The sequence below is a fragment of the Meriones unguiculatus genome, chromosome 1, assembly GCF_030254825.1.
Source record: "Meriones unguiculatus strain TT.TT164.6M chromosome 1, Bangor_MerUng_6.1, whole genome shotgun sequence".
In the NCBI taxonomy this organism is placed as follows: Eukaryota; Metazoa; Chordata; class Mammalia; order Rodentia; family Muridae; genus Meriones; species Meriones unguiculatus.
In genome coordinates, this window is record NC_083349.1 from 2808260 (window position 1) to 2820602 (window position 12343).

Sequence of the window (12343 nt, forward strand, 5' to 3'; positions counted from 1 at the left end):
ATGGCTACGAGTCTATACGTGTAAGCAGGGGCTGTGTCTGGGAAACAGTTTCCTTGTAGTCATTTCCAGCTATTGCTGCCTTTCTGTCTTTTCTTCTGCAGCGCTCTCTGAGCCTTGGGCAGTGTGTGTGTGTGTGTGTGTGTGTGTGTGTGTGTGTGTGTGATGCAGATGTCCCTGGTGCAAAGGAACGTAGTCCTAAAACTGACATGTGCTCCCTAAACACCACCAGTTGACTTAGGAGGCGGTAACACACCAAGCGCCCTTGTTTTTCCCAGCGCTGACTGGACTATGAGGGCAAGAGCCTCTTCTCCGTCCTCAGCACTTGGGTCAGCACTGCAGGACTGAAAGCTTCAGTTCCGGTGGCAGGTCCACTTCCAGGTGCCCCTCCCGCATTATGGGCTACTTGGCCGTTGGGGCCCTGGGAAGAGTGAGGGTTCTGGTCCTCCCATGCAAACGACTTGGAAGTGTTTCCATTAGGCTTCCCAGCCTCAGGTCTAGGGGGAAGCGAGTGCTGCCGGGAGGGAGATCACCAGGGCCCCAGCGGGGTCTGAGGGACTTCTAATCTCACCAGCATTCCCTGTTGACCTGCGATGTCTGCAGAGATGATGCGCGTGGCTGTTGCTGAGATGAATTTCACCTTGCTCTCAGTCCCCTCAGCAAGGAGGCTATCCCTGGAGGAAGCGCCCACTGCTTCCTGGGTACGGTGTCACCTCCTCTGACCTAGCCAATGCCAGCCACGCCACTCAGTAGTCTTCTCAGTTCAAGTGGCCATGTGGCAGGGATGAGAAAGACATCACCCCGTCCATCTGGCACACTCGGCCAACACCCTTCACACTCTATCCTTTCAAAACAGCGAGGTGAGGAACAGAGGCATCTCCCCGGAACTCCCTCAGCACACCCCTGTCTGCCTGCAGGGCCAGGGCTCAGCTGGTGGGCTGTGAAGGATGCTCTGTGGCCTGCTGGGAGCCTAGGAGGCATGTCCTGTTCTTCCGGGCATCTGCAGCAGGGTTGAAGAGATCTAGTCCACAGCTATGTTCCCTCACAGAAGAACAACTCTGCTCCTGTTGGCTACTGAAAGTTCCTGCAGTCCTGCTTCACCAATGATGGCAGCTTTAAGGATCCCCTCAAAGCAGCCCTGTGTGGTGGCAGGAGGATCTCTATGAGTTCGAGGCCAGCCTGGTCTACAAAAAAAAGTCCGGGACAGCCAAGGATACACAGAAAAATCCTGTCTCAAAAAACCAGAAAAAAAGAGAGCCCCTCAAACATTGTGGGCTAGCTGTCCTGTCTGCTTCCATATGTGGAAAAGCAGGAGTGAGGAGGTTAGGAGAGGCTGGGATTGAGGGCTGGCACTTCTGCCTCCTCTTAGACCTTGGGGGCTCTGAGGCCCGGCTCAGCTCCTTGCACTAATTCTCCAGGAAGTCAGGCAATTAGAGCCTCTTTGCCCTCTCAGCTGTCAGCAACAGGGAAAAGGGATCAATCAGCAAAATTTCAAACTTGGGTGCTAACGAAGGTCTTATGCAATCCTTGAATTTTCCAGGTTCACATTTTGAATTTTCCAGTTATAAGGAAGAACATTCGGGCTCAGCCTCCGAACATCCTGTGCTGTGTTTAGACACAGGTTTATCTTTGTGGAGTCCTTCAAAACAGAGGCGACAGCCCAGTGCTGTGAAGCAATCTCTGGGAAACCAGCCTGGGCCCGTTTACAGTAAGTCCGAACTGGGACTACCTCGGGGGCATCCAGGCTTTCCAGCGGCGAGGCAACGCCCTTTGTCAATCCGTGTTTACTCCCCGAGGGGTGAGACTCAGCACCATCCGAACCACCAGGGTTCTCTCCAACACTCAGGGTCCTTTAGAATTCTCCTCCAGCAGGGTGCTCTTAGCTTCTTCGTGTTTATTTAGCACCTGCTTACGGAACCACGAGGAGAGTCCCGATGACAGTGAAACGAGAAAGACAGATCTGTTCTCGCACAACTGCATTCCCCAGACACGCTCTGAATGAGCAAAGGGCAACGTTGTGTGATGAGAAAAAGGAACAATAAAGGAAATCGTGCCTGCTCCCACCCATCCGTCTCCCGAGCCTCAAAGAGGCAGATGTGGTGGATGACTTGGAGGAAACAGTGTCTTTTGACACAACAGGCAGTTGCAAAGGTGAACTCACAGCAGTTGTGACAGAATGGGTTAGACCCGTGCAAGCTCAAGGCAAACTAAATCCTGGTGTTGAAGGGGTGAGGTAGGCACAAATAGCTTCCCTAGCTGAGAAGCTATTGGCATTCGATCGCTGCTAGGAGAGGAAAGTTCCTTTAGGGATATGACCCCTTGCTGACCACACTCCAGGGCAGGCCCCGTCCCCAAGAATTGTTGGCTCATACAAACTGGACTTGATGAGGAAGAGAGAAAGAAAGAAAGAAAGAAAGAAAGAAAGAAAGAAAGAAAGAAAGAAAGAAAGAACGAACGCTTCAAGTTGGGAGAGTAGGGAGGTGAGAGTGGATCTGGGGTGAGGAGTGAATATGATCAAACTACATTGGATAAAATTCTCAGTGGCTTAGTAAGGTATTATTAGTAAAGAAAAAGACCAAGCTGCACGTCTGCTACATACATGAGGGGGCCTAGGTCCAGCCCATGCTTGCTCTTCGGTTGGTGGTTCAGTCTCTGTGAGCCCCCAAGGGCCCAGGCTAGTTTACTCTGTAGGTCTTCTCGTGGTATCCTTGACCCCTCCACCTCCCTCTGTCCTTCCCTCACTCTTCACAAAACTCCCCGAGCTCAGCCTACTGTTTGGCTGTGGGTCTGTGGGTCTCTGCATCTGTTTCCATCAGCCGCTGGATGAAGCTCTCAGAAGACAGTCATGCTAGGCTCCTGTCTGCAAGCACAGCAGAGTATCGTTAGCAGTGTCCGGGGTTGGCTCTCTCCCATGGGTGGCTCTCAGGTTGGGCCAGTCACTGGTTTGCCGTTCCCTCAGTCTCTGCTCCATCTTTATTCCTGTGACATCTTGGAGGCAGGACAAATTTTGGGCTGAAGGTTTTATAGGTGGGTTGTTCCCTCCCTCCACTGGGAGTCCCTCCTGGCGACTTCAGGCTTCATATCACCCCCTGCTAGGAATCTCAGCTAGTGTCACCCCCACAGACTCCCAGGAACCTCCGTCTCTGTCCCAGAATGCTCCCCAACCAATTTCTGTTTTCTTTCTCAGTCCCCAGCTCTCCCTACATCTAAGCTCCACCCCTATTCCTCTCCCACCCAGTTCCCTCTCTCCATCCACTTCTGATGTCCTTTTCAAGTTTCCTTCTAAGTGAGATTCAAGCTTCTTCCCTTGGGCCCTCTGTGTTACTTACGTTCTTTGGTTCTGTGGATTGTAGCACAGTTATCCTGTACGTCGTGGCTAATATCCATTTATAAGTGAGTACATACCGTGTGTGTCTTTCTGGGTCTGGGTTACCTCACTCAGGATGATCTTTTCTAGTTCCATCCATTTGCCTGCAAATTGCAAGATGTCCCTGTTTTTAATAACTGAGCGGTATTGCATTGCATAAATGTACCACATTTTCTTTATCCATTCTTTGGTAGAGGGACATTTAGGTTGTTTCCAGTTTCTAGCTAATATGAATAAAGATGCTATGAACATAGTTGAGCAAGTGTCCTTGTGGTATGGTGGAGCATCTTTTGGGTATTTTCCCAGGAGTGGTATAGCTGGGTCTTGAGGTAGAACTATTCCCAATTTTGTGAGAAAACTGCCAGATGGATTTCCAAAGTGGTTGAACAAGTTTGCACATCCCCTAACAATTGGAGCGGGGGTGGGGTGGGTGCGGATGGAGGGTTGCCTCTGACTCTGATGTCTGCCTTTGGATGTCTCCTCCAGCTGGGCTGCCTTGTCTGGCTTCAGTGGGAGAAGATGTGCTTAGTCCTGTTGGGACTTGGGCTAGGGCTGGTTGGTGTCCATGGGGGGGCTTCCCCTTTTTGGGAGGGGAAAACGGGGGAAGGAGTTTGCGGGTGGGACTGGAAGGACAGGGGGGAAGGGGCTGTGATTAGGACATAAAGTGAATGAATAAGTAAATTAATGGAATAAAATTAAAAAATCCATGTGAAGAGCTCTTCTTAATGTCTGTGAAAGACACTTGCCTTCTAATGTCAAGGAAGAGGATGGCGGCTACCGAGACGGGCGGCAGTTAAGAGCACAGGCTGTTCTTCCGAAGGTCCTGGGGTTAACCCCAGCACTCACACACGCGCATAGCCAGCCGGATCTCCAGAGTCAGGGGAAGCTGATACCCTTTTCTGACCTCTACAGGCATCAGACACGCATGTGGTGCACATCCATCTATCCAGGCAAAAATACACATAAAACGGCCAAGTTAAAAGAGGAGGGTGGAGTTGAAGAGTGCATATATGGGAAGCGAGCTTTCAGTCTAGGATGGCTGAGGAGGTCGCTGCATAATTACTGCACCAAACGGCTATCCCAAGGAAGTCAGAACAGAAGAGGAGGCCAGATTCACAATCATTCCTCAAGAATCCCCTTCCCAAGGGATGGACATCATGTGAGGAGAGTGAAATGTGGCTTGGCAGTGCCTTGGCTAAAAACCAAAAGACAAAACTCCCTCCATAGCTCTCATGTCATAGCAGCTGAAATAACTAAGATAAAGGCCAAACCCAGAAAGAGCCATTTCTCCTAAAGGCTCTAATCTGAGAAAACGGTTCTCACACACGGTGCCCTGCCTGCCTGGTTCGCTTCACCAGACTTCACTTTCACCAGCACTCTCCAGTTTGTAGTGCTCGGGAAGTTCTCCATGCCCATCCTTCTAGGCTATGCATTGGACATCATCCTTCTAGGCTATGCATTGGACATCATCCTTCTAGGCTATGCATTGGACATCATCCTTCTAGGCTATGCATTGGACATCCTTCATCACCTTCTAGCTTACCTGGCTTATCTATATCAGTTTGTTTCTCCGATGAAATATTCACATTCCTCTTAACAGTTCCTCTGAATCGAAACAACTTCAGACAAAACGAAACAAAAACAACACAACAAACAAACAAAAACCTTTGAGCTATAGCTTGCTGGGTTCTTTCTAGTCCCACTGCTTCCCCAGGCTTCCAGCTCAGGCTCCCGTAGAACAGGACCAAATGTGATGTCCTCATCATAGCTACCATGTTGTAGCTATACAATCCTTCCTTCTCTGTGGAAGTCAGTACATTTAAGTCTTTCTTTTGCATAAAGGGGTGGGGGTCACGTAGGCGAGCAGACCAGGATTGTGGCCTCTTGATGAGCTGACTGGATTTTTTTTCTTAAGATAAACTCACATAGCAAAACCTAGTGTTGTGCTGCTTTTCTGTCTCCAATAGCTCTTTCCCTGATGTCATTTCCCAGCATTCCTGTTTTTCGCCTCGCCACTTTCTGCCCCAACTCACTGTTAGGATGATTCAGCACCCAGCTGATCTTTCTCTTGCATGTTTATGGTGCTTTATTTCTTTGTGACTTTGAAGCAAATTCCTGTACTATTATTTAGTGTTCCTGGTTTATCAAAGTTTCTGAATTGAATCTGCTCTCTTATTTCTATAGCAACTAGTCATGAGTAGACTTGAGTCTGGAGAAGTCCTTCTCCAGTATTGAGTTCATCCATGTGGATCTTAAAAAACAGTTTCTGCCTTCTTTCCTTCCTCCTTTTCCCTAAGGCCCCGGTTCAAATCTGAACTATGCTTTCAAAGGGCATTAGCTCAGCCTCTGGATTTGTTGTGTGCTCCCATGATTTATTACACATTCATATTTCTTTTTCCAATATTGATTTCCCTTCCCAGGAAACTGGATGTGAAACATTCATCCTGATTATTCCCAATCAGAAATAGGGGAAGACTCAGAAAGCCCTAACTTGCCACATTCCTGAAAATGGCTAGATTGCACAATCTGGGAAAAGCGGATCTGCTGCAGGAAAAAAAAAAAGTCTTTAGGTTCTGAAAGATAAGCTATGGCCAAGTGGATTATGCAAGCCCCAACAGGGTGTTGCTCCACTAGCCGAAGGACAGTATATGTAGACAGCCCCAGCTTCGTCTCCTCAGCAAGTGACACACGCCACTCAGCTTCACCTCGGGGCCCAGGAGGGACCGACAGCCCAAGGTGAGTCTCCAGAGCCTTCCAGCATTTGCTTTTCGCAGATTCTCTTTCCTGCCTGCGTTTGCGTATGGAGTGTTAGCGCTATCTCTTTCCTGGGCGCACCAGATGGTTAAAATTCACTGAAGGCGGTGCGCTACAGCATGGAGCTTTGTTGTATGCTTCTGCGTGGCTTCAGGGAAGGGAAATCAGCCTTCACAGGTTTGCTGTGGAGAGCTGTGTTGGCTAAGAAGCCCCCGCACGCCCCCCAGGAAACCTCCCACGCAGCTGGGCTTCCAGCTAGTATGACTGAAATTCAACGTGCTTTATGCCAAAGACCCGTTTGCAAACTCTCAGAGTGGGATGCTAATGAAATATGTAGAAATGGGGAGCCAGATCGCTCCCTGGAAGCCTCATACCTGGCATATATGCCTACATATGTGTGGACTTCTGTATAAAATCCAGTAGGCTTTCGTCACGGGTTCGCAGGGAGGGCTCGGCTTTACAGAAGCACCGTCCACACCCAGGAACCGCACGTCCATCTTTGTGTTTTCCTGGTCCTACAGCAGGATGAAGCCTTCTATTGCCATCATTTTTTGCTTCTTGATCTTGGGAGTGGACAGCCAAAGATGGTTCGAGTTCGTGAAAGAAGCTGGTCAAGGTAGGATCAAAGGATGGAGCCAGGAGGTTCTATTTGTGAGTTCCAAGTATTCCCCTGAGCAGGGACCACATAACCAATGGCAAACGCGCTTGTGAAATCCCTACGGATGGAGAAGCGGTGTGGCCCTTCCTAAGTAGTTCTTGCCTTTTCCGGTCAGTGTTGACCTTTTCCGTGAGGATCCCAAGCCCGGGATCACATACTGTTTGTACAGCAGGAACCTTAGAGTAATCTGTGGGCGAAAGATGGAGACTCACCAACAGAAGTGGGACTCTACTGCCCCCTTGTGGAAATGAGGGGCAGCTCCCTTCCGTGTCTGCTAGCGTGAAACGCAGTGTTCCGGGGGAGGTGCAGGAGAACGGGCGCAGTCTCAGTGACTACAACCAAGGCTAACCGAGCTTTTCACACACGGTAGGCATTGTCCCAGGAGCAGTCTGTGTGGGAATGAATTAGGTTTTACATTAACCTTGTGGCGTAGGTGCCACTACGACCCTTTAAGAAAACCGAGGCACAAAGAGCACACGTGAACTATCTTATAAGACCCTCTTATAAGACCCGTGGAAGAGCCCATCTAGCCCAGGCTGGCGAGCTCCTCAGAATCCACCGCACAGCTCCCAGAACACGAGAGAGGACTTCCTGAGCACACACTCACTGAGAACAGGCGGGTCCACCACCAACGGAAGACAAACCTTATTCACCTGGAACATAGGCCTGCTGGGGCTGGACATGGACAAGAAGCGGTCAGCCCACCTTCCATAGCACGGAAAAGTTAAACAAACCTAGATGTTAGGCTTTCCCTTTTTTCTTAACTTACTTTTGAGGCTATTTCCCATTTAGTGTCAGCTGGAGCTGATCCCTTCAGCTCCACTGCAAAACCTGCACTCCCGGTGCAGGGTCCATACCGCTCCCTCCCCCAAAGTGACTCACAGACCGCGGTTTGATGTAAAAGCAAGAGGCAGTTTATTTTGATCGCGATGGGGGTCGTCCCTTCAAAGCAGGAGACGACCCCGAGCATATAAAGCACAGAGTTTTTATTCCTAAAAAATCAGGCCTTTACATTGATTAGTTAGCAGAAAAGATAGCAGTTATGCGGTTGGCAGCTGTGGCGGGGAACTCACAGCTCCAAGAACAGTCCTCCCCTCTTTTCCCATCTCTCGGTTCTGTAGCAGGCCGCTTACAGCTTTAAGGACAGTCCTCCCCTAAATTGTCTGACTTGCTCTTTTTTTTTTTAGCTGGCCCTTATTTAAGGTCCAGTTGTTTTTTTTTTTTGTTTTTTGTTTTTTTTCTAATTTGGGATGGTCCCATTTTTCACCACTCTCCTTAGTCCACACCCTTCCCTGTTTGCAGCACCTTCCTAGGGAGCAGAGGGGGGCGATAAGGAATTGAGCATCTTCCATGAACAGAACACATACATTTTCTGTTCTGCATGACCACCAAAGTGGATAATGCCCTTGCCTGGTCCTGGAGCGGTACCAGGTACCCCCAGTGCCTTCCCGGGTCCTGAGAAGATGCAGAAGAGCCAAACTGAACGTGTCAGTTGCCATCTAGCATCTCCAATCATCCAGCTTAGGTCCATCTACATCAGAGAGGTCACCCTTGTCGCCTGCTGATGGGGCGACATCATGGGCCTGCTGAGGACCGCTCGGGATGAACTAGATCCTGGACTTCCAGGTGGACTCAGAACAGAACTGCACTCACTCCGCCTGGGAACAGCTCTTCCATTGCCTGTGCTAGGGGAGAACTGGGACTGCAGGGACAAATGGAGTGGTGGGAGGCTGAGGGAGAGGGACTGTGAGTGTCAGGCCAGCCAGGGGTGCACAGAGATGCCAGCTGCCCTAAAGGAAAGGAGGACATTCGAGAACGGGAAGGGATGGAAGAAGTGGGGAGAGGAGGAAGGGAGGGGAGAGGAGGAAGAGAGGGGAGAGGAGGAAGAGGGGGGAGAGGAGGAAGAGGGGGGAGAGGAGGAAGGGAGGGGAGAGGAGGAAGAAGGGGGAGAGGAGGAAGGGAGGGGAGAGGAGGAAGAGGGGGGAGAGGAGGAAGGGAGGGGAGAGGAGGAAGAGGGGGGAGAGGAGGAAGGGAGGGGAGAGGAGGAAGGGAGGGGAGAGGAGGAAGGGAGGGGAGAGGAGGAAGAGGGGGGAGAGGAGGAAGGGAGGGGAGAGGAGGAAGAGAGGGGAGAGGAGGAAGGGAGGGGAGAGGAGGAAGGGAGGGGAGAGGAGGAAGAGGGGGGAGAGGAGGAAGAGGGGGGAGAGGAGGAAGAGGGGGGAGAGGAGGAAGGGAGGGGAGAGGAGGAAGAAGGGGGAGAGGAGGAAGGGAGGGGAGAGGAGGAAGAGGGGGGAGAGGAGGAAGGGAGGGGAGAGGAGGAAGAGGGGGGGAGAGGAGGAAGGGAGGGGAGAGGAGGAAGGGAGGGGAGAGGAGGAAGGGAGGGGAGAGGAGGAAGAGGGGGGAGAGGAGGAAGGGAGGGGAGAGGAGGAAGAGGGGGGAGAGGAGGAAGAGGGGGAGAGGAGGAAGGGAGGGGAGAGGAGGAAGGGAGGGGAGAGGAGGAAGGGAGGGGAGAGGAGGAAGGGAGGGGAGAGGAGGAGGAGAGGGGACCCCATGCTCACACCACAGACAGAGGTTTCCCTGAACCATCTCAGAGACAGTGTAGCATGATGACCAGCATCCCCCAGAGACCACCCTCCTCTTCTCTACCTGCTCTTTTGAATAGCCAATGACAAACGGCAACGGAACTAAGATGGGAGTACATCACAATAAAACTTGTTTCAAAGGTACTTCTCCCTGCACAGACATGGGGCCGGGAGAGCTATTCATTTCAGGCCATCAACACTCCTGTGGGTTTTATGAAAGGGATGCGTTTTAAACCTAAAACTGAAGTTTTAGCCCTCTGTTTTACCTAAGCACAGTCGTCCTCATCATTCTCTTCCCTCTCCAGGGGCAAGGGACATGTGGAGAGCCTACTCCGACATGAAAGAGGCCAACTGGAAAAACTCAGACAAATACTTCCACGCTCGGGGGAACTATGATGCTGCCCAAAGGGGGCCAGGGGGAGTCTGGGCCGCTGAAGTCATCAGGTACCACCGGTCGGGGTGGGCAGTCAGGAGGGGCTCCCTTCTGCATCCTGTGCATGCCCTTCCTTCCTCCGCATTATCCACAACCGTCCTCTTTCCGTGCACAATCCTGGGGGTGGCTGGTGGTAATGAGTGATTCCACCCTCTGTCCCCTGGTGCTGCTCATCCGGTGTGAAGGTGACAGCCTGGGCTGAAAGCGGGTTTACTCGAGCAGGCTCGGTACCAGCCTCTCCCTCTCTGGCGTCCCTGGGCTTTTCTTACAGCCATTCCTTGAAGAGGGGATTCCTGAGGGTGGGTCTATTGGCCATCAGCTTGGTTATAAATTTCTTGTTGTCTGTCCTGATTACAGTAATGCCAGAGAGAATATTCAGAGGTTCACAGGACATGGAGCAGAGGACACAAGAGCTGACCAGTTTGCCAATGAGTGGGGCCGGAGTGGCAAAGACCCCAACTATTTTCGACCTGCTGGCCTCCCTAATAAATACTGAGCTTTCTCTTCATGTTGTTTCCAGCCATACAGCTCCCAAGAAAAGGGGCAACTACTGAATTGAATTATTTTCTAAAACATGGATCCCTAGACACCCCAAATTATGAATAAATACTAGTGGATATAGCTTGTCACTGTCATTTGGAAAGGTCAAACTGAGGATTGTGGGCTGTGTGAATGAGCAAGGAACATCTCTGGTTGGTTTTTTTTATTTTTTTAAAGAAGGAGACATGAAAAAATAGAAATTGAAACAAAACACATACAGATAACAAGAAAGCTCAGTTTATGATTTCAGTCATGAAGTTAAAAACTAGATAAAAGTCAACACATTCTGGGATATAGCCCAATAACAGAGTGACTGCCTCGCATAGGTGAGGCTCGAGCTTCCATTCCCCTGTGTCCCCACCATGGAAAATCAGTAAGCTTTACTTAGCAAAATATGATTTGCAAAGGCAGGAGATGAAATCAAAACCAGACTGTGTTTGTTTTAAAAGAGTGGCACTTCCCACAAAGAAAGCCTCAGATCTAGATGCTGCCACTGCCAATTCCAACCCTTCAAAAGGGCCAGCTACTCCCATTTTGTAAAAATAATTCTAGAAAGAAGAAGATATATTCTGCAACTACTTTCTCTGGGGTAGAAAACTTTGACACCAAGCCGGTGATGGTGGCACATGCCTTTAAGGCAGAGGCAGGCAGATATCTGAGTTCCAGGCCAGCCTGGTCAACAGAGGGAGTTTCAGGACAGACAGAGCTACACAGAGAAACCCTGTCTCAAATAACCAAACCAAACTAACTAGCTAACTAACTAACCTTTGACATCCCCCTCCCTGAAACCTGAAATTATAAACAGCAAAGCATCCTGACTCCTGATGGACAGCAGTGACCAGCTCCAGGGTCGAGGAATAGCCTGGGGTTGCTCCCTTTACACAACCCCTGAAGACTCACAAATGTTGGAAGTTGGGGTTCAGATATCCCATGCAGTTTCTTTATCCTCTCTGGGTTGCACTTCCCCTCCCTCCTCTCCTCCCAGTCCCTCCCCCTCATCTTTCTCCTCCATCCTTCCTTTCTCCTCAGAAAAAGGGAGGCCTCCCATGGATATCAACCCACCTTGGCATAGGGACTAGGCACATTTTTTCAAAGCAGCCCAGTCCGGGGAAAGGGATCCAAAGATAGGCAACAGAGCCAGAGACAGCCCCTGCTCCTACTGTTAGGGGTCCTACGTGAGAACCAAGGTGCTCAACTGTCACATATGTGTAGAGGGCCTTGGTCCATCCCATGCTTCCTGTCGGTTTAGGCCCAGCTTTCTTAATGATTTCCTATAACTAGCAATTGCTTTCATAGGCTGCCAGTGGAGCTCAGCTGGTGAGTCCTTGCTCCTAAGTTCAATCACTAGCAACAAAACAACAAAGAACACACACACACACACATACTCACACATGCACCTGCATACACATATGTTTGCATATAATTAGTCCAGTTAATCATTTCTTTAAGAGATGTACCCATGCATCATCCCAACTGGCCTTCAGCATGAACTGCATGAAGCCCACAACAAAGATCTATGGTGCAACACAGGGCTGAAGAAGAGGAGTGGATCACATTGCTGTGAGGGGACTGTAAATACATCTCCAGGTATTCTGCCAGGTTCACGGGACCCTCAGAGACCACCAGGAGATGACTCGATGCAATTGCAAGAGAGCTTTATTATGAGAGCGATTGAACTCGGGACCCAAGTCTCACTGGTGCAGCAGTAGAGAAGTGGGACCCCGAGCTCTGAGTGAACAGGATTTTTAAAGGGAAAGTCTGTGAGCCGGGGGTTTCAATGGCAGCAAGCAGGGGGGCACAAGCCTTGGTGTTACAGAATTGGGTGAAGTTTAGCAGGGCGGGGTGACCTTTTCTGAGGCACATAATCACAATGGCTGAGGCATATAATCACAATGGCTATTTTTCTAAACCATATCTGAAACATTGGGGAGAATTTTCCCACCTGATTCTCAACCGATTCCCATTGATTATTGCCAGGGAGTTTGTCTCTGTTTTCTATGAAGCATTATATTTCC

The 12343-nt window shown here is 50.2% G+C and overlaps 1 protein-coding gene across 1 annotated transcript; it reads left to right on the top strand.

Moving 5' to 3' along the window:
* Nucleotides 1–5948: 5948 nt before the first annotated feature.
* On the top strand, nt 5949–10409 carry LOC110550490 (serum amyloid A-3 protein). The gene is made up of 4 exons (XM_021640402.2): nt 5949–6100; nt 6640–6734; nt 9661–9799; nt 10146–10409. Exons 1-4 carry the CDS (start codon nt 5952–5954, stop codon nt 10282–10284), a joined length of 522 nt encoding a protein of 173 aa, XP_021496077.2. The 5' UTR covers nt 5949–5951; the 3' UTR covers nt 10285–10409.
* Nucleotides 10410–12343: the final 1934 nt, after the last annotated feature.